Below are 21,065 nucleotides of genomic sequence, written 5' to 3' on the forward strand. Positions count from 1 at the left end.
GTTTGTGACAGTTGTAGGAAAATCTGAAAATTTGAAAACTTCTTCAGATTAAATATTGTTAAAAATGTATGTTATAAGTTTTTTGCTGTTTCCTTCTGGATTTCAGTGTATGTGTATAGAATCTTCTGTGAATTGACCCAGATCCTAAAATTTAGAGTAGCTGGATTGGTATTTTATCAGCTGCAGCTGTCTACTTTCCCTTTGTAATTTGCATTTAATGGAAATCCATAGTGTAAAAATGATTTAAAAAATAGAACAAATGTATTTTCTTTTAAAAACATAGCTATTAAAATACATTTATGGAAATAAGCTGTGAAAGACTTGCATCAATTTGGTAATCTCTATTAAAACTATTTTTAAAAAAGTAGAAAATAATTGTATTGTAATGGTAAGACTAGCTGCAGCTTCTTTCATGCTTCTGTATGTGAAATATTTGGAAAGTTACAAAAATAATGGTGAAAAGCCCAGTGTGCACAGACTTCATCTTTTCAGGCAGTCTTCTTCTGTGGAAAACTAAACCATTAAGCTGGGAGATATCTCTGGCTGAGCACCTGGACCTAGAGATTTTTTGAAGCAAGTAATCTGCTTGGGACTGCTCTTGTCATTCTGCAAATGCAGCAGATTTTTTTTTCTCATTGCAGTTTACTTCAGTTCAATAACTGTTTCATTCAAAGCTGGGAAACTTTTAGGAAGTTAACAGAAAAAAGAACAAACCTGTAAGATTTTTTGATGTCTAGTTACTACTTTAAAAAATAAGACCAAAACCTCAAATCTCAAAACTAAAAGATTATGGACACAGTGATTAAAAACTGTCAGTTCAATTCATTAACTGCAGGTGTTTGTTAGTAAACCAGTTTAATATTATGTGCAAAATCTGTTTTAATAAATTCTGTTAAATGCATTCTTTCTGTTAGAAGTTAGTATGATGAACTGGCTGACGCAATAAAGCCGGTTTCTGAAGTGGTGTTTTTTCTGCACTTTAATAAAATACTAATTTACATCCAAGAGAAAACAAATATAAATTAAGGCTAAATAAATTAGTCCTCTATAGTAAATATAAAATGTAATTCACTGTGTTGTGCCCTAACATGTAAGAATTAAGGCTTAGAATAAATGTGTTAATTTGTGGAATTGCTTAAGTGAGTATGCATTGCATTTTTGTTGGCAAGAATAACTGTTTATTTAAAAAATCTGCAGTTAGTAAACAAAAAAAATCAAAACCGAGATAAGTATCAGCCCTTCTACTGGAAAACAACAAAAGAACATAAAATTGCAAGAAAACATTCATATTTTCTAATTAAAGGGATTTTTTCTTTATAATTTAGATCGGCCCACTGTAATCCATGTCACAGGAAGGATTTATTGCATCCTGACCCCACACAGCTGCTAGAATCCTGCTGGACTTCTGAGCTGTGATTAAAAGTATGAGCAAGGACATTCACCTACAAACTCAATTTCCAGTTCACAGGGGAGCTGAACTTCTTATTGAGTGCTTCAAGGCATGGAGGAATTAGCGAATATTCTCGGTTTGGGGAAGGGGGGTGGGGGGGTGGGGGGAAGCTTTTCTTTCTTTCTCTGTGGGATACAGTAGCTCTATTCATCTATTATGTCCTTTCCAGCCTTGCTGTCAGGCCCAGTGTGGAGGGGATTACATTCCATACCTGAAAAACAGGTCTTAAGGTTGTTCATGAGACTCTTCAAGAATCTCAAGGAGGATTTAAGAAAAATACAGGAACTGGTCGATTGCCTGTAACACAGAGCAGGACAGGGCTTGCAGGAAGCAGAGTTTGGTATTCTGTTCCCTGCACAAGGGTGCATAAGGTCTTCATTCAGCTAGTCAAAGGCACCTATGCCCCTGCCCTCCCATGCTCAAAATAAGACTCCACCCTGAATTTTGACATCCTTTATCAAACCAAATTCATCATGTTTTAAGAAAGGCGGCTGCATTCTCTTACCCTACATGGATTACTTCAGAGTCATGGTCATGGATGTTGCATAGTGCCACAGCTGTACCAAACACTTCACACTTACATCACAAGGCTTTTCACATGAGTGAAAAAATCTTAAATCTTAATCTGTTACGGGTTGGGTGTTTCTTCAGCTGAAGAACTCCATTGCTTCTCTTTGTTCTGTGGTGTGTTTAAGACAACAGCATAAAAATGGAACTATGATATTTGGGCATTAGTGACATTATATTGGCTCTGTGTGTCTTTATTCCACACCTATGGAGGAGCTGCATTTTCCATTCTAGATAGGAAACAATTTGATTGGGACACTTGGCTGTAGTGCCGCAGGTTCCCCTTCATCCAGTATCTTGCTGTATCTGTGCAGCAGGTCCTTGCAGGGGCCTGGGAACATACCAACTTGTACTTTCTTACCGTTGTAGCAATTTTGCTTTTGGCAAAGCAAGTATGAAATAGCTGTATTCCGAAGTGCAGTGGGTGATCGTAGCTGGAAAGCATCACTTCTCTACTGTAACAAAAGATGGGCATCATTACTTGAAACTTTAATGTATGTTGGTGTAGACAGGGGAGTACCAAGAACTCTATCTTTCTGCCAAGTGAACCAGCTTCGTTACTTCAGGATCTTTCAGGCTACAGTAGCCACCACAGAACCATTTATTCCTGCGGACTTGCCAAGAAGGGGTGGTCCCACATGGTTGTTTTGATGAGAATGTCATCCCTCCCTAAGAAGTAAACTGGGAGCACTGGTTGAGCTTAACACCACCAGTGGGGAGGCATAACTCTTCACCCCAAAGTGATAGTTTGTGTTCCTTTATCAGTGTTGTAAGAGGGATTCTGAAAATAGACGCTTTCAAAACAAAACAAAATAAAACCACTGCTGACATTAACCCCAGACTGTTTCCTTTTTTTTCCTATCTGCAAACAGCACAGTTTCCAATTGTGTGTATTCATCTAAAAATTTTCTCATAACACTCCTCAAGTTCTTCCTCGGATCAGTGCTGCAGTCCTGTTGCGGTGACGTGCAAGGCGGCATGGGACCATAAGCTGTGCTGAACGTGCTGCTGACACGGAAATCAGTGATGGCGGCTGATTGGCTGGCATGGACAGAAGAGAGATTCCCAAGGAGTTCTTTTAAAAATAAATGACTACTTAAGAGATATTTTTATCTTCTGCTTTTCAAATAAAACAGCAAGTATGGGACAATTATAAGCTAGTCTTTCAGAATTGCTTTATTTAAATGACATTATATTCTTTTCAGCTTTTTTGGATTTTCTTTGCTTTAAGTGCACAAAGGAAAGAAAGATGCTAACTGTGCAGATGAAATGGCCTCTTCATAGACATTTTAGTTTGCTAGTGTACCAGGACATTCCTTAAATATACTTCAGTTGTGCGGGAATCTGGCATAGGAAAGGAAGTATGGAGAACCTGAAATGGCAGCACACCTCCGTGGGGAGGAAACAAGCCAGTGCTCATGGGAGGGATGCGGGTGAGGAGAGCAGCAACATCAGGTCTGGGGTGCCAACAAGGCAGCTGCTTAGGGAATGGCTATGGCCACTTAGGGAGACGGAGGAACAAAGAGAAGCAGAGAAGGCAGGAAAGGGACAGTGGTGGAGAGCAAAGGAAGTTGTTGATTAGTGTAATACAGTTTTTAACATTGGTCATTCTTTTTGTAGTTGAGAAATTGACCGTCCTGACTGTTAAGATGAAAGTGAGCCTTACTGTCAAATGCAAAGATGGCGCTACAAAAGCTGTTGTGCCTGTAGCAGCCCTGCGCTGTGCTTACACTCCCCATAGCTGGATACTGTACCTTTAGCATTTCTGTGCATTTATGTCAGTAACTACGAGCCAAGTGTGTCTTGCCTGTCCTTAGTATGAGAACGAGAGAATAAGGAAAACCAAAACCTTTCTTTTCACTGTTGATGCAGCATTGGATAACAGGTTGGTTGACTACTGAACTTGAAAGGGCAACTTCTAGCTGTCTAAACATGGGTGAAGCTGAGAGATTTGTCCCTGCTTAGTCCAGTGCTGATGTAGAAGATTAGGCAAAAATTGGAGCTGCCTGTTCCCCATGAGTAAGACCAGTTCACTTCACTATTATCCGTTGTAATGCTGCTTTTATTCTGTCCGTGCAATTCATATGTGGCAGTTTGCATCAGGGAGTAAGCTAAAGCCACCAAACCATGCAATGGTGTTATTTGTCTTTACCTGTAAACCCTTTTTTCCTTCTGTTTGCCTGACTTTGTCATCTGAACTGAGCTGAATTTGATGCATATGGAAATGAAGCAGAAACAACAAAAGGCATTGTAATTTCTTTTTTTTTTCTCTTTTTTTCTAATGAACTTTAGGAAGCTCTATAAGCTGGAACTAGATAATGAGAAAAAATACAACTACTTTCTACTTACGTAGAGAAGGTCTCCTCTCTGGTCTGATTTTAGTCTAACGTTAATGTTAACAGGTTTCCATGGATAGTCTTGACAACTCAATGACTTCAGCATTTTGAATATTCTAAATCACAATATGTGTTATTGCTGATTTACCTTTTTTTTTTTTTTTTTTTTTTTTTTGTTAAGAATATCATGCCCCAAATCTCAGTTGGCTTCTTTCTTTTTATCATGCAAGCAATGACTTAGGATTGAGTTTTATCTTCTGTTCTCATTTACTTTCTATTCGGCATGTATAGCCGTATTGATTTCTAACAAGTATCTGCATTGCTTATGACATGAGCAGTTTATTCTAGATGACTTTTGATGAAGTATACACAGTTAATTCAAGCTTCTTTCTGAATTCCTAAAGAGCATGGGTAACTTTCTTTTTTAAATCATTTAAAGTCACAACCTTTTGTACAGGCATAGGAGACCCTCTTGCTGTTGTGATAAAACATTCTCAGCTTCAGAAAACTATCTTAAACCTGCCTCAGAGAAGAGTTTAAAGAGTCAGTTTCTCCTGTTCTAGGGAGTTTCTTCATATTTTTTAAACAGTAACACGCTAAGATATTCCAGCAAAAATACTTCATGTTTAGTAGACAGTAAAAACAATAAAACTAGATTACGTATGTAGACTTACCAGTCCTGCTGTTTGGGCAGGGATTTAACAGATTCCCAGACATCTAGCAGCTACTCCTGGAATCAGCAAATGCCAAATAAACTCCAGACAACTCTGCAGCTGAATAACAGGGAGTTTAATGTGTCCCGCTTTGGGACCTGCCAGTATTGGCGGGTTTGCATGCCTTTTCACAGCAGTGCTGGGAACTTGTAATATTTTTTTCCATTTCAATAGAGAATTTTTTGGAGAGAAACAAATGACATCCAGCAAGCACATTTATTCATTGAATAGTAACTGATTCTTAATTTGAACAGAATTTTAGATCTCACAGAAATAGTGAATCATTTCTGCCTTTTTTTAGTCTCCACTAGTAAGTACCTTCTGTATACACACATCTGATGGAATTACATAGGGAAGTGTTAGGGAATAGCTGTAGGATTCGCCTCTTCCAGGAAACAGTTTTGAAAGTACCTTATATTTGGATTTGTCAAGGCATTGCAGAGGTAAAAGAAAATTTTCTTCAGAAGTTTAGGAACCTGAAAGTTAGACCATCTCTTGCAGGGTTATTCAGTATTTTACACAGATGTGAACTCCATCCTAAACTTCAACTAGTTTTGGGTGGTTTAAAGTATCTTCTAGTTCTATGCATAGCTTACATGATTATAATTTAGGTTCTTTTATTAAACTGCCAGTTTTTAATTTCTGTCTTCATAGCTTTAATGCTGCTAAACAGTCTTGTATTCCCAGTTTATTGCCTTGTTATACTTCGTAGTTGCAATATGTTCTTTTTATTATAATCATTTGTGTCTTACACCATATTCTTTTCTGGATATTCATGGATTACATATGGTTGTTTGTTTTTAGTAAAGAATTGATTTAAAGATACATAGTTGTTAGGTCATTTAATTTTCTACATGATGCATTCAGCTTCAATCTGGAAGTGTTTTCACTAGTAGTTATGAGTAACATAAGTTATAATTTATGACTATATTAACCTTATTTTATATTGAGCAGCAATCATATCATTATAAACTATGATATAACTTTGTTCCACTTCATATTATTTGCTACCGATACATAAATGATGCCCTTTAACCTCCAGGCTTTCTCACAGATTTGGAGAAAGCCTATAACCTCACGATATGTTAAATTCTGATTGAGAGCAGGAGGGAAGGAATTTTATATCCCCTTTTCATTTTTCCTTTTGGAAAATCTCTTTTGGCTTTATCTTGAGCTGCAAGCATTCATATAACAAATCAAAATCTCTACCAAAAAGAAATCCCCCCCCATCCAGTCATCTATCAAAATGCAGTCTGTAGTCTTATATGCCTATGATAATTTCAATTTTATTAAAACCAAACCAAACCCCCCACCCCCACAACGACCTCCATGAGAATTCTAAGCAAAAGCTCAGGCAAGATAAAATGGAAGGTGAATTTATTTCTTTTCTCCTCAGATGAGAAGTTGTGAGACTCTGAGATCTCGCGTTTTCCAGAAAATCTTTAGGATCTGAGTTCAAATCAGTCTTCCCAAGACTAAGTTGAGTTAATTTTCTAGTCTACAGTTCTACTTTCCTTTGTCCTGCTTCTTAGTAAGAGATGGTCCCCAAATTTACAACTCCAAACAAAATTCCAATAACTTTGTAGAAGCACATTTTGAATTTTTGTTTGGAAGGTAATGAAAAAGGTGGCTTTGAAACATTTGAAGTGTAAAATCCCAGCAATGAAACATCTCCAGTGTGTTATTATATTGACATTTCTGCAGTTGTTGTCAAAGAGAAAGAAGGGGGATGTAGCTTTATTGATCTCAATGGAGTTCACCATTGTCTTCAGATTCTTCCACTGACAAATGTGTCTGACTTGATCTATATTCGAGTCTTACTATTGCACTTTTGTGCCAGCTTCTATAGTTTCTGCATTTCAGCTTGAGTTGGTGAGAAAAATATGTACTAATTTTGGGTGGGGGACAAACAGAAATCATCACAGCCATGTTTCACAATGTTCACTTTTTTCCTAATTAAGTAATAGATTCTCATTGAATTTTTTTTCTCCAAAAGGTTTCTTTGCAATGTTTTCTATTTTCATTTCCTTTCTTGATCCTTTTAAAATCACCTCTTACAAAACATGTTTATTTTATGGTTGCGCAAGGATATTGTTGTTGAAAATTAATCTGAACTACATGTGCAAGGTTTTTTTGTTGTAAAGATTAGCATTTTAAAGTCTAAATCTGAATTCTAGGACAAAAAAAAGAGTAAAACTCTTTTTTAGGGACAGATGTAAGATTTGGCTAAGATAAGGTAAGAGATAAGTATAGTACCAGAAGTCATTGCAACTAGAAGAAATGGAAAGACATGAGAAGGATGGCAAAGGCTCTTTGTGAAAAATAGAGAGGAATAATTTCTATAATAATTCTGAAGATACATATAACTATTTTGATGTCTAATACTGCACAGAAAGTAGTGGCAAACTCAGACCATTAAAAAAACCACACCTGCTTTCTTGATGCTCCCACTGGAAAAGAGAAGTCAACTTCAAATGTAATAACTCTTGCTGCTTTACATCCAAAAATACAACTTGTGGTTAAAATATGTAGGAAGTATGCCAGTGATTTGTTGTATGCATATGATCAGTTACAGTATGGAATCAAAGCCTTTCTAAACAGAAAAAAAAATCTGACTTAATTGAGTCACCTTTTTAATAATTGATGTCTGATCTTTTCATAGCCATAGATATCTGTAAAACAGAAGGATAGGAGAACAGCTTTGGAGTTAGACTTTCAACTGGCATATAATAGCTGTTCTATAATTAGTGGTATCTTGAGTAAAATTTTTTTCTGAAAAGATGATTTTCCATTTTTGGAGACTGTCTAACCAGTTTTGAAATAGAACTATAGAGGAAAACTAAGCAGAGAGAACAAAACCAGGATTTAAACCTGGATCACACTGGGTACTGGAAAGTTAGTAGAATTCCATTACATACTAGAAGCTGAGTGTTTGGTTAAGGGCTCTCCTAATGGGGTTGTTAGAAATTTGAAGCATTTAAAACTGTTCTTGAACTTTTAAAATACTTTTTAAAACATTTTAAAACATTTTTTAAAACAAATGGTTTTTATATGTTTTTTAAATGTTTTTGAACTGATTTAAGGCTTAGTGACCTGACACACCTGAGAACAGTTAAACAACTACAGAGACATTTACAGTATTTATATTGCTTACAGTCTGCAGAACTTAGTCTATACAAAAGGTATTGATGGCTTTTACATCAATGTAAAACACATCAAGGCTTAATATTTTTTAATTTCTGTTTTTATGTGTTTAGATTTTTTTTATTGCATCCTCTCTAATTATCTCAAGTGGGTTTTTTTTTTCATATGTTCTAGCTGATATTTTGACAGAAATGGCTGATAAGTTTCCAGGAAAAAGAGAAGGGATGACGATTACTTGCAGGAAGGATATGCAAGGAAGAAAGGAAGATGGAGGCTCACAGGAATAAGAGACATAGTACAGCAGCCAGGATTTAGCACCTTCCTAATGGCGATGTACCTTATGCTTTGTGTCTTGGCTGATGCTGTCTGTCCTGGTAACAGCACGAGCTCTCTTATCCAGCCACATCTCTTTCCTCCTTGGGGTTTGATCCAATGTGGAATCTAGAGGCAGAAGCAATCCTCAGTCTTCTGAGCTGTGAGGAGATAGATTCACATGGAAACTTTCTTTGTAAACCTGCCGATGAGTGGAAAAGCAGGATTCTCAGTCTCATGGGCACAGATTGCTGGGACCACAGTTCAGATGATTAATTTGGGTAGCAGCTGTGTATAAGAGAGTGTTTTGAGGGTTGCATAAGAAAAGGCTAAAGCTGGAATGAGATCAGTCTGTGACTCCACTTAGGATGAGCCTGTGTGCTGTGAGTCACCGACTGAGTGTGCAAGGTGAGAGTTATCTTGGCAGAAACTGGAGTGTGTCTTCGCTTCCAGAAAATGAATCACCTGCTTCTCAGTGTATCTTTTGGTTAATTTTTATGAAGTAAACAGTTTTCAGAGGCTTCATTGCATTCAAGTATGTGTTTTTTACTGGCACGGCAGAGGACCTTTCAAGCAAAGGGAACTCACCTGTTGGGGCCAGTATTTTTTAGATTTTTCCCAGAAACATGTCTTGAGTAATCAGTACAGTACCAGAAACACTGTCCTGCTGGCTCTACAGCCTTATTCCCAGAAGTATTACCAAGTAAAGATACTAATGCAGTCAAAACTGCTAAGTGATCTTTACTTTCTAGTCTGCTTCTATTTATTCTCTTTGTTTTGTCTGCTTCTAGCTTTGAAGGGAGAAATTTTGTTGTGTTAAAATCTGGAAAAAAAGGAAGAAGTTAATACAATGTGCTGTCCCTGGAAACATTGCGCTTGGGCCAGAAGTTGACCTCGTGTCAAGAAAGCTCCAAATTGTTAGTTTTCTTCTTAACTGGTATAAAAACTGTGAAGGTAGTGGTTGCACAGACCTTTACAGCAGAGAGGTGCAGTCTTGGAGAAGACCAGCAGTGCTGGCAGGAGACCAAGAGAGGCTTCAAACTCTGTGTGTCCTCAGAGGTGGTGCAATGCAGATCTTTGAGAAGTTCCCCGTGAGGTACAAGATACCCTGCCACCGCAATTAGCATATTTGAATACTTTTTTTCCTTGTTCATGGGGGAGTTGTATCTGTTTAGATGTGATCATTTAATTCCTGTGTTTTCCTGTTTGCATATGAAGAGAATCATAGAATCATAGAATACTTTGGGCAGGAAGAGGGACCTTAAAGATCACCTAGTCCCACCCCCCCTGCCACGGGCAGGGACACCTCCCACCAGACCAGGTTGCTCACAGCCCCATCCAGCCTGGCCTTGAGCACTGCCAGGGATGGGGCAGCCACAGCTGCTCTGGGCAACCTGTGCCGGTGCCTCACCGCCCTCACAGTAAAGAATTTCTGCCTTGTATCTAATCTAAATCTACCCTCTTTCAGTTTAAAGCCATTATCCCTTGTCCTGTCACTGCCTGCCCTAGTAAAAAATCCCCCTCCAGCTTTCTTGTAGGCCTCCTTTAGGTACAGAAAGGTCTCCCCAGAGCCTTCTCTTTTCCAGGCTGAACAACCCCAACTCTCTCAGCCTGGCTTCACAGGAGAGGTGCTCCAGCCTCTGATCATCTTCATGGCCCTCCTCTGGACTTGTTGCAGCAGGTTCACATCCTTCTTGTGTTGGGGCACCAGAGCAGAATGCAGTACTCCAGGGGGGTCTTGAGAGCAAAATAAAGTGGGAGAATCACCACCCTCGACCTGCTGGTCACACTTCTTTTGATGCAGCTCGGGATTCAATTGGCTTCCTGGGCTGCCAATTGCACATTGCCAGGTCATGTTGAACTTCTTGTCTACTAACACCCCCAAGTCCTTCTCCTCAGGGCTGCTCTCATTCCATTCTTCACCCAGCATGTATTTGTGCTTGGGATTGTCCCAACCCATGTGCAGGACCTTGCACTTGGCCCTGTTGAGCATGAGGTTTCCATGGGCCCACCTCTCAAGCCTGTCAAGGCCCCTCTGAGCAGCATCCCTTGCCTCCAGCATGTTGACCACGCCACATAGCTTGGTGGCATTGGCAATCTTGCTGAGGGTGCACTGGATCCCAGTGCCCATGTTGTGGACAAAGACATTAAAAAGTGCCAGTCCCAATACCAACCCCTGAGGAATGCCACTCGTCACTGGTCTCCGCTTGGACATCGATCTGTTGACCTGCAACACTTTGAGTGCAGCCATCAAGCCAATTCCTTATGCACTGAATGGTCCACTCATCAAATCCATGTCTCTCCAATTTAGAGACAAGGATGTTGTGTGGGACAGTGTCAAATGCTTTGCACAAGTCCAGGTACATTACATCAGTTACTCTTCCCTCATCCACCAATGCTGTAATGCCACCATAGAAGGCCACCACATTTGTCAGGCACAATGTTTGCACTTAGTGAAGCCATGTTGGCCGTCACCAATCACCTCCTTATATTTCATGTGCCTTAGCATAGCTTCCAGGAGGATCTACTCCATGAACTTACCAAGCACCAAGGTGAGACTGACTGGCCTGTAGCTCCCCACGTCTTGCGTATTTCTCTTTTAAAAAATGGAGATTATGTTTCCCCTTTTCCACTCAGTGGGAATGTCACGAGACTGCCACAACTTCTCAAATATGATGTATAGTGGCTTAGCCACTTCATCCGCCGGTTCCCTGAGGACACTTGGATGCATCTCATCAGGTCTCATGGACTTGAGCACCTTCCAGTTCCTTAGATGGTCTCAAACCTGATCTTCTCCTGCAGTTGTATTTTAAAATGATTCAGTTCATTTTTTTCAGTCCAGTACCTTAACTTCATTGTCTTAGAAGGTAAGACAATATGCAACTGCTTGTACCTTTTCTTCAAAAGATAAGTATCTGTGGTGTGTGATCAGTGGAACTGAATTTCTGTTTATGACCAAAGGAGATGTTGAGATATTCAGGTTGCTCTTTCTTGATCATAAAGGCCTAGCACTTGAGTATTCCCCAATAAAACTTTGGCTGTGGAACCAACCTGTGCTTTCAGTCGCACAAAAGTTGATTTCTTGGCTAATAGGTCACTTGGTGACTCCTGCCTTCTGCCTTCTCTCTTTCTTGTATGAATATGTTTGGGAAGGATTTTGGAAAATAATTCATATAGCTTCTTTTCACTTACTAGGCAAAATACAAGCTTTTATTTTTTTATCATTATTATTATTGTTTTTGCTTTTTTTCCTTATATCTGCATAGCTGCAATTAAATACAGAAAGCCTTGGTAGTTTTTCTATATTGTTAATTAATATTTTGTTGAGTCAAGTGCCTTCTTTCCCTTATGATGTCTTTTGAAGATATTTCTGCTGTCAGGTAATGAGAACATGAAATGGTGCATATTTTTCATACTAAATGTGTTTGAACTTTTTGTAGGATAGAAAGTACATGATGTGGTTTATAGTCTACTATAATTACCATTGTGAACTTTAGTCACTGGAGCTAATCAGTAAGTGGTTTGTTGTTACAGCTGGCTGATAAGTTTTCATTCATAGCATTAAATTCTTCCTTATATTTCTTATTTCTTTGACTGACCTGCTTTTCCTACGATATGACAAAGAAAAACAGGGTGGTGCTACAGTGCAGGGTAGTTATTTTTGTTTTGTATATAACAATTTCTAGGGAGAAAGGAGTGAGGAAAAGGATCACTATAGTTCTGAGGATGACCTGATGTTACTGCGTTATGTCCAGTAATTAGTTTTTCCACCATTAATAACTTTTGCACATGTGTAGGTAGGACTGGTTGTGTTGAGTTTTCTTTTTGCTCAAAATATTCAATTTGTTAATCATTAAAACAAAACATTAGGACACACCTAAGATTGTAAAATTAACTGGCAGAGAGTTGCTCTTAATGGGATGATATATAATTTTATAATTCAAATTTATATTTTTATCATTACTAATACTCTGATGGGATATTTACTTTAAATCCTTCTCCTGTTTCCTGAAATTTGGCACTTCTTGAAAGATGGAAAAACTCTTGAGGCAGCTGTCGTCATCTTAAATTTCAGATTTAAATTTCAAAATAGCTGATTTAAAAATTAATGAAGCATAAATTCTAAATTAGATTACAGAAAATAAGATGTTTCTGAATTCACTCAGAGCAGTAGCTCTCTTTGGTATTATGTATTAAAGTAGTTTTATGGTAGAAATGTGAGGATTGTCTGCACATGATGGGAAAAACAAGGAGTGGGAAAGGAAAAAGGTAGGGTAACTGTTTTAAATGAGACAAGCTTAAATATTCAGACACATCAAAACATTACTTGAAACAGACTTTTGGACAAATTTCCTTTTGCATCCACATATGTGCTTTTCCATCGTCCTCATATTTTAAGAGTGCAGATGGAAAATAAGCATATTAGTCTTAAATGCAAAGGATAGGCCTGTATCATCATCAGGGGTTTTTTATACTCATCTACCTCTTCCACTATGTTTTTATTCACCAAAGACAGCATGACAGGTAAGTACCTTTATAAAACCTGGGGAAGATTATTTTGCATTAAACATCTGCTTAGGAAGATACCACCTACAAAAAAGCTCACTTATATTTGTTATGGGAAACTATGTGAATCTGTTGTATAGGTTTATTATTGATGGGAAAAATCCTGCTTAATATTTCATTTAATAATTGAATCAGTCCTCCTAGTATCTTCAGGCCTAATTCAGAATTAAACCCTAAAAACACTGGAACGAACAAAAATGGCTTTCTAACCAGGCACATTTTGGCACCTATTCTTTCTTTCAAGTTAGCAGTGATATTTAGCCAAATACTTTACATGGCAATGTTTTGTTTTTCAGGATGGGAAAAAGAAGTTTGACAAGGAAAGTGAGAAATACTATTCCATCCTAGAGAAGCACTTAAATTTATCAGCAAAGAAGAAAGAATCTCATTTGCAAGATGTAAGCACTAAGCACATTCTTAGCCGGTTTCACATTTGCATAGAGATCATGATAACAAACTGTTTCTCTTCAATTAATGCTATATTTTGTCAGTGTGAAATTGAGGTAATTTCTTGTAATCATGCTTGTTGTCAATATAAATTCTTGAGTGGGATTAATGTGACCCTAATAAGAGTTAAATAATTTAACAAGGCAATGTTCTACATGTCCAATTTTGTGTACATCAAGTACAACTAATATTTATTGGTTGCAACAATAGAATTCTATTACAATAAAAATGTGACTTTTATAAGGTATATGTGGAATATTTGAAAATCAAATAATTAATTGCTTTTTTGCTATTTAATTTATTACTCAATGAAATTACTCTTCTGTTTCACATAAATTTTAATCTCTGAGTCTGAATTGAGATCACTCTTGCAGTGCTTTTTTATGCTTCTTTTTAACTCTTTTTCACCTTATTCTGATATTGCATCCTGAATTTTTATCCACAACATCAGCTTTGAAGTGTCTGTATGGCTAATTATTTGTGTTTAAAACAGACAAACAAAAAAAAGATATGCATGAAGACTTCTAGTTTAACGGGAGGATTCCAGGGCTTTTCAGTATGCTGGTAGAAAATAATTATGATTTCTTTTTGAGGAAAATCACAGTAAACCCAGCAATTTTATATCAGTGACACTTTGGGATTTGCGCCAAAAGTAGAGAAAATTTATTTTGATGGGATTACTCTTGCCACAGTGACTTTTAAATGGTAGGGATTAGTTTGCAGATGGAGTTTTCACAGGAGATGTGACAATCGCTCAGTCACAAATTGTAGGATATTTTTTTCATGCTTATCGATAATACTGTAATTCAAATTAAATAAAGATTAGCAATTCAAAATTTGTAATAATGTTTATACTACTGAATTGTCATTGCTGTCTATATAATAATCAGTCTAGATAAGGCATTAGTTGTGTAGAATTGGTTAATTGTTCCACTTGCATGTCAAAGTTTTCTATGGACAGCTTTCACTTTTCCTAAGTATGCTGTCTTGATGAAGAAACATTTCTGTTAGAAGCCAAGCACAGCTGAGAAAAAAAATACGTATTTCTTATCAAAACGTGGAGAAGCACCAATTTACTTTAGAATAGAAATAAAATAAATAAAATATTTTACTCTTGAGCCATGAGGACAATTACAGTCTAAAAACAGCAACTGAAGTGAAAAGTAACAACTGTGAATCTAGTAAACTGTGGTAGAATAACAATGGATTTGGCTCAAGTATATAAACTAATGGAAAACCAGAATAAATTTTTCCACTGTGTCCTTAAGTGACATCTCTGGATTTAAAAGTCTTGTAACTGAGGCTGAGGTTTTTTGCTTTTCTGGATGCCCCATTTGCAAAGCATCTAGGCCATAACTTGTCATTTCTGTCTTCCCCAGTTTGATGCACCTATAGGTGCACTGAATCAGCAACACAGACCCACCCTGAGCAGACAGTACGATAGCAAATCAGTACCAGTAATGTTAACTGGGGAGACTTTGGGCCTGTACCTGTATTGTAAATAAAAAAACAGGCCAAGCACACAAAAAAAAAAATAAAAAGCCCAAAGTCCAAGTGACAGCTGTTGACTCACATCCAGCATGGTTTGGGTGAGCCCTGTTTATGTCCACAACAGAGGTTTCTGGAGCAGCTGGCGGCAGAGCTGGGGCACAAAGAACCAGGTGGTGCTGGTGGCTGGGGCTTCGGTGCTCAGTGCAAGTGACAGGCAGTCCTTGCCTTAAGCCACTGTCATGCACTTAGAGAGATTTGAATACCCTTTTTTTTGACTACTGTCATGCTGAAAAATACAACTTTCTTTTTTTAACCCACTGTTTCTTTGAATTGTTGAGGTTTCTTGGTACCTCATCACATTATTTGGGTTAGAGTACTGGGATGGGCAAGGCGTAGTTCTTGTACTGTATTGGGTTATTCGGACATGGTGTAGTGGTGGACTTGGCAGTGCTGGGTTAATGCTGGGACATGATTTTCTCAAAGGTCTTTCCAACCTAAATGATTCTATGTTTCTATCATTTGACATATATCGCTTGAATGTAATTCAGAGCACCTTAATTAGGCATCTAAAGTTTGATGGTCTGGACATATTCTATAGAGAGTGGTTTGCATATATGCATCTAATTGAAATGTGTTGGATATTTTAAGAGCCTGCAAGGCTGTTTAAGCAGTTTACATAACGACTAGACTTTTTTTCCTTTAGCATCAAGAAGAAACTTCCTAATACTGTCTTTCCACTGCCTGTGGAAGTTCACAGTGGAGCAGAAAATGGTTAGAACCGAGTGATGTGAAAAATAAAGTAATAAACTCATTGTTTTATTTCTTTGAAATCTGCTCCAGAATCAGGCATAAATATAGAGCAAAGGCTTCAGTCTCCAAGCTGATGATGAGTTCTGGTATATATTTCAGTAATATCCCATATCAATGAAAGTATTACTCACTATAACTATATATCATGCAAATAGAGACTGGAAATCATATCCATCAAATCTTTTTATTTTTTACATGCAGTTTTAAGTCATAAAAGAAGTGTGAGAATCCTTTCAGCTTTTGAAACTTTAAAATAATTTTCAAAATAATTCTTAACAATCTGAATCCTCAGTGTTCATAAAAACTCAAACTTCTACAGAAGATGTGTTTTGGAAATTAGGATTTAGTCACTGTACACTAGTGGTGATTGTGGCCTTGATTTGGGAACCCATCCCTGAGTTTGAGATGGTACTTGGTTGTCCTAAGTATCATTACAACTACAATCTCCTTAAATGCTGTTCAGAGTAGAGATGGATTTAATAAGGTGTTTAAATACTTTTTCTGTGTCAATGCCTGAAAGAACTAATTTCTAAACCCAGGTTATGTTATTTGCTTACAATTAAATGTGAGAGCTGAGGTCTGTCTCAAGTGCTTATTGACTTATTGACAACAGCACTGTTGACAGTGTGAGCAAGGGCTCACTGGATCATGTCCCATAACGGTGGCACCTGGTTCTGTTCAGCTGTGTAGCATTGCCTTTGTGATACATTTTTTGCAAAATAAAACTATTAACAGAGCATTAAAGAAAGCAGTAGCCAAACGCACTATATGAATGGCACATGGCAGAGTTAATTCTGTGGTAAAGCGCTTGATTATTGGGAATTTTGAGTCTTGATTCCTGCTTCATAATATTTGTGTACTTAATTTTGTGAGTTTTTATAGGCATGGGAAAAAAATGCTAGTCCTGAAGCATTTGAAACATATAATTGAGGCCTGTCCTTTAAAGCAGCATTAGAGCACTGTGATAGGGAGATGATTCAATATTGTTAAGCCTCTGTGAGGCCAGATCATGATAGTAGCATGTCCTTGACTGACAAAGCAATGTTAATTATATATGGTGCTATTGGTGACCAAGTCCTCCTTGAAGGAAAACACTGTGTTTGTAGTGTTTAAAGTACCAAACCTCTTTTACGATATGTTTGCTGTCAAGGGAAGACAACATCTAGCTTTTCCAATTTTCCCGTATTTGTTATTTTCAATGCCAGAATTGAACTAGAAAATATACAGACATATACTGCTATATTTTAGCTGGCATATGTCAATAATAGCTGAACTGGTCTTACTTCTATTGTTGATACTTGATAAAATTTCACTTCTACCTAAGATTAAAACCTAACAAATGCAGCCCAAAAGGGATTTGCTTGAGAAAATTATTTGTTACAAAGGAGGATGAATTAAAATGGAATCTGCATCTCTTTTTTAAGCATTATCCACATACTACACCCCTTGTCTGTTAGGTCCCTCTCCCATGGCTTGTTTAAATTGAGGATAAAAGCCTATTACCCTCTATCAGCTGATAAGAGTTAATTCTTTAGCTGTTTAGGCAGAAGACACTGTTTTGGTACTGGATCTTCATGTCGGGTGATATTAGACACTTCTGACAAGTATGGCCTTGTAGTTCTGGCATTTGAAAAGCAAAACATGAAAAATAATTGATTTATGAGGTTAGAGACTTAAATATGTTTATATTCCAAGAGCATGTGACTCATACTATGAAATAAGTTGCAAGATGTCATTGTTAAAGACAGTCTATTTAAGAAAAAAAATACCTTCTTGGGAAGGTATTTGAAGCTGAGAAACAGGCACGATTTCAGTGCATGTGATACTCAAGCATTTCAATAGAAATAATTATCTTTTAGTCCCCCCTCAATTCCTATCCTACTCTCCTATTTCTTTTTCTAAATTTGCTATATACCAGAGACAGAGTTCCTCCTGTCACCTTTGTTTCCCTCCAGGCTTGTCCTAAATACTAGAATATTAAAGTGCCAAAAGTTAACAGGAAACCAAAAAGGAGTGGGGAAAAGACATGAGGCTAAAATGTGTAATGTTAGCTTCTTAAACTTGTGTTCACTTATTTTAAAGTAGGTATTCTAATTTTCAGGAAGAAAACTGAACTCCATAATGCCTGTAAAGTCATCTTATGGAAGATCTGTGTTAATTACAAAATCTGTTTTCAAAGCAATCATGAGAGTAAATGAATGCTGTCTGTATTTCATTTTGTCTTGTAGGCAGATACACAGATTGACAGAGAACATCAAAACTTTTATGAAGCATCATTAGAGTATGTTTTTAAAATTCAAGAAGTACAAGAGAAAAAGAAATTTGAATTTGTAGAACCTGTAAGTTGTATGTTTTATTTTCTTTGGAATACATGCATTTAAAGCTGAAAAATTAATTTAAAATATCTATGTTTTGCTCCCTTTTTAAATCGTGATTGGAGGTTGTTTGTGTATAGACAGACATTAAGATCTTGACTTGGGCACTTTCCATGTTTATTAAAGGATTATGTAAGAGTATCATATCTACTGTGAAATGAAATGTCTGATGACTTGGAGTGTGGGTAACATTTTAATGGGACGACATGTAACATTGTGTCCATGCAACGCATAATGGTTTCATGGCTGAAATTTTGAGCCAGTTTTTGGGTTTAAATATTCCATGTAGGCAGTGTATACCTATGCTTTTCTGAGTTACGCTTGAAATAAAGGGAATAGTAAGTTTTTGTGTAGGATGGGTAAGTTTGGTTTTTTTGGTAGTGGAGTCATTTGTCTTTAGTTTACTTTGCATATAGAAGAAATTATACGTTGACATGCCATAAAAGAGAAGATTTCAAAGTTTCATCTCTAGATCTTGGATTTTCTCTTGGACTGTGTTTCCACCCTCCACCTCGAACTATCTTCTGCGTCAGTTAATACCAAAAGCTGCTTGGATATGATGTGCTAGCATATTTCTGTGGCACATTAATAGTATTGCTACTGGTCATGTCATACAGGACTAGCTTACCAGTTTCCTTATTTAGTTAGTACCTGTAGCCCTTGACAGAGAACTTCCAGTGTCATCTGTCCCTTCCCATTAAGCACACTGAGTGTAGCAGAGCATCAGTTGTGAAAGAGAAACATGACAAGTATTTTTCTTTTTTTCTCTTTCCACACCATCTTCCAGCTTCCTTATAACTAACCGAAACAGCACTCCTGACTGTGAAACAGGTTGAATTACATGTCTAACACCCAATATCATTAAGAAGAGCTTCTTAGGTGCCTCCTTTCCATGAGATGAGAATGTATAGTACAGTGAATGTTTGACATTGATGCAAACTAATGAACCTGGATTCAGCAAGCAGTACTTATAGAAACCCTATCTTTATGGCATACAGCTGCCATATCTTAGAGATTAAAACTTTGCTCAAATTCCTAAATAAGAACATTTTTCTACCTGTCACAGATTAATCCAGTGTCTTTCTCTGTCTACTTCTGCAAAACTCTCACATCCTGGAAAAATCTAGCAATCTTGACCTAGCTCTGACCCTGGTATAGGAGATTTTATGTTCCTTTAAAGCAATAGAAAATTTCTGTATTGAGAAGGCTTTGTACGTTGGGAAATGTTACTGTGCAATTGCATATAGTTAAAATAGGACATCTTTCATCCTATTGTGCTAGACAGAGAGAAAAAACAAATTTGATTTTATGTATTTTAGCTGCAGATACTGAACTTTATCCTTTTGACCAGGAGCTGTACCCACATTATGTCAGCCATCACAGCAGCAGCTATGAATTACCGAAATCAAAAAGCGATTTATCAGGTCACCAGTGCTAATACTGAGCGAGCAAGCAAGCAGGGAAGGTTACTGGTAAACTCAGTCTTGTAGACCTGGGTGTTTCTGTAACCAGGTGTACACATGTAGTATGCAAAATTTACTTTTTAGTGGATCAGTTGCTATCCTGTGTCAGATCAGTAGGCATGTTAGCCCAGTATGCTGTTTGTTGGACACAGGTCATTACTTGATGTTCCAGAGGGAGGTATGGCAAATACTCTGGTGACTGGGTAATGATAGCCCTTGCAGGCAGTGTCTTCTGGCTCCAGGTGTGAATTTTCTATAATCAATCTGAATATAAATGGAGCTTAAATTGTAACATCAGTTGCAGAATTTTGAACCTTTAATTTTTAAATTTTTTTTCTAGTCTGTTGCATACAACATGCTGGAATAAAAGCATTTACTAAAACCCATAAGACAAGGTATGCCAAGTAAATTGTAATACACGTCAGCAATACCATGAGACAAAGAAAAAAAAGAAAGTCTTCAAAATAGACTTTCTAAAAATGCATAGTTTATGTAAGTGATGTTGGCAGTTTGAACATGTGCTCCTAGATGCAAGTAGATAAGGATGTAGCCTAACACTTTAAAATCACATATCAAAAGAATTGCCGTATTATAGTTTTCCTCTGTGTGCTCTGCAGATGTTCAGATGCTAGAAGATGCCTTGTGTTGTGTCTATATAGGCGTTCTTCCTCAGGAGCTCTGCTGGTTGTGGAGCATTCTAGTGCATGTGCTCCTTATGTGTCTGATTTATCAGCTCAGCGTCATGTCTCCATGTAATTCACAGCCTGACATGTCGCTAATTGATTGAAGGAAAATTTAACAAAATAAAAGAAAGGCTGTTAGTGCAGTGAAGGAGGAAATTGTGATGCCTATGTGGAAGAAGGATAAGTTCATGACATGGGAATAGAACTTGAAATGCAAATGATTTGCTGGAGCTTCTTCCAAGATCTTCGGCTTGTCTGTGCTAAAGGATAAGGGTGGTCTGGGAACCAGAGTGGGAGGAGCAGCCTAGCAAAAGTTGTGGGGTGGGTTACACCTAGGACTGTAGGACAGCTTAAGTTGGTTAAGAGTGGCGTGCGTTCCTTCCTGGAGGAGGGTGGGGAGAGATATTAAGGTACAAAATGCTAATGATTCATACTCTGAATAGAGGATTATAATATTTAGAGTAGGTTTATGCAGCTTCTCCTCAGGCCCTGGATTTCTCTGCTGTTCTCTGCATCTTGTTTGAAGTTGTTGCTAATGTGTACTAGTGTAACTGACAGCTGCGTATTTGTGATCCTCCTAGATCTTGATTTTTTTCCAAGGAAAAGAAACAAAACCAACCCTAAAGCTTTTCATATGGATCATTAATTTAATTTTTTTCTCAGGGACAACTTAATGTTAAAATTTACTTTACAGCAGGTTAAACACAA

General features: G+C 37.4%; 1 protein-coding gene across 1 annotated transcript in view; it reads left to right on the forward strand.

The window, feature by feature from the left end:
* Positions 1-21,065, forward strand: part of ARHGAP42 (Rho GTPase activating protein 42) — a 162,154-nt gene that overhangs the window by 90,054 nt on the left and 51,035 nt on the right. The window contains exons 5-6 of the mRNA XM_037377096.1: positions 13,385-13,486; positions 18,065-18,175. Of these exons, the coding sequence (XP_037232993.1) occupies positions 13,385-13,486; positions 18,065-18,175 (213 nt within the window). The remainder of the gene's footprint in view (positions 1-13,384; positions 13,487-18,064; positions 18,176-21,065) is intronic.

This window comes from Falco rusticolus, chromosome 2, assembly GCF_015220075.1.
Source record: "Falco rusticolus isolate bFalRus1 chromosome 2, bFalRus1.pri, whole genome shotgun sequence".
NCBI lineage: Eukaryota > Metazoa > Chordata > Aves > Falconiformes > Falconidae > Falco > Falco rusticolus.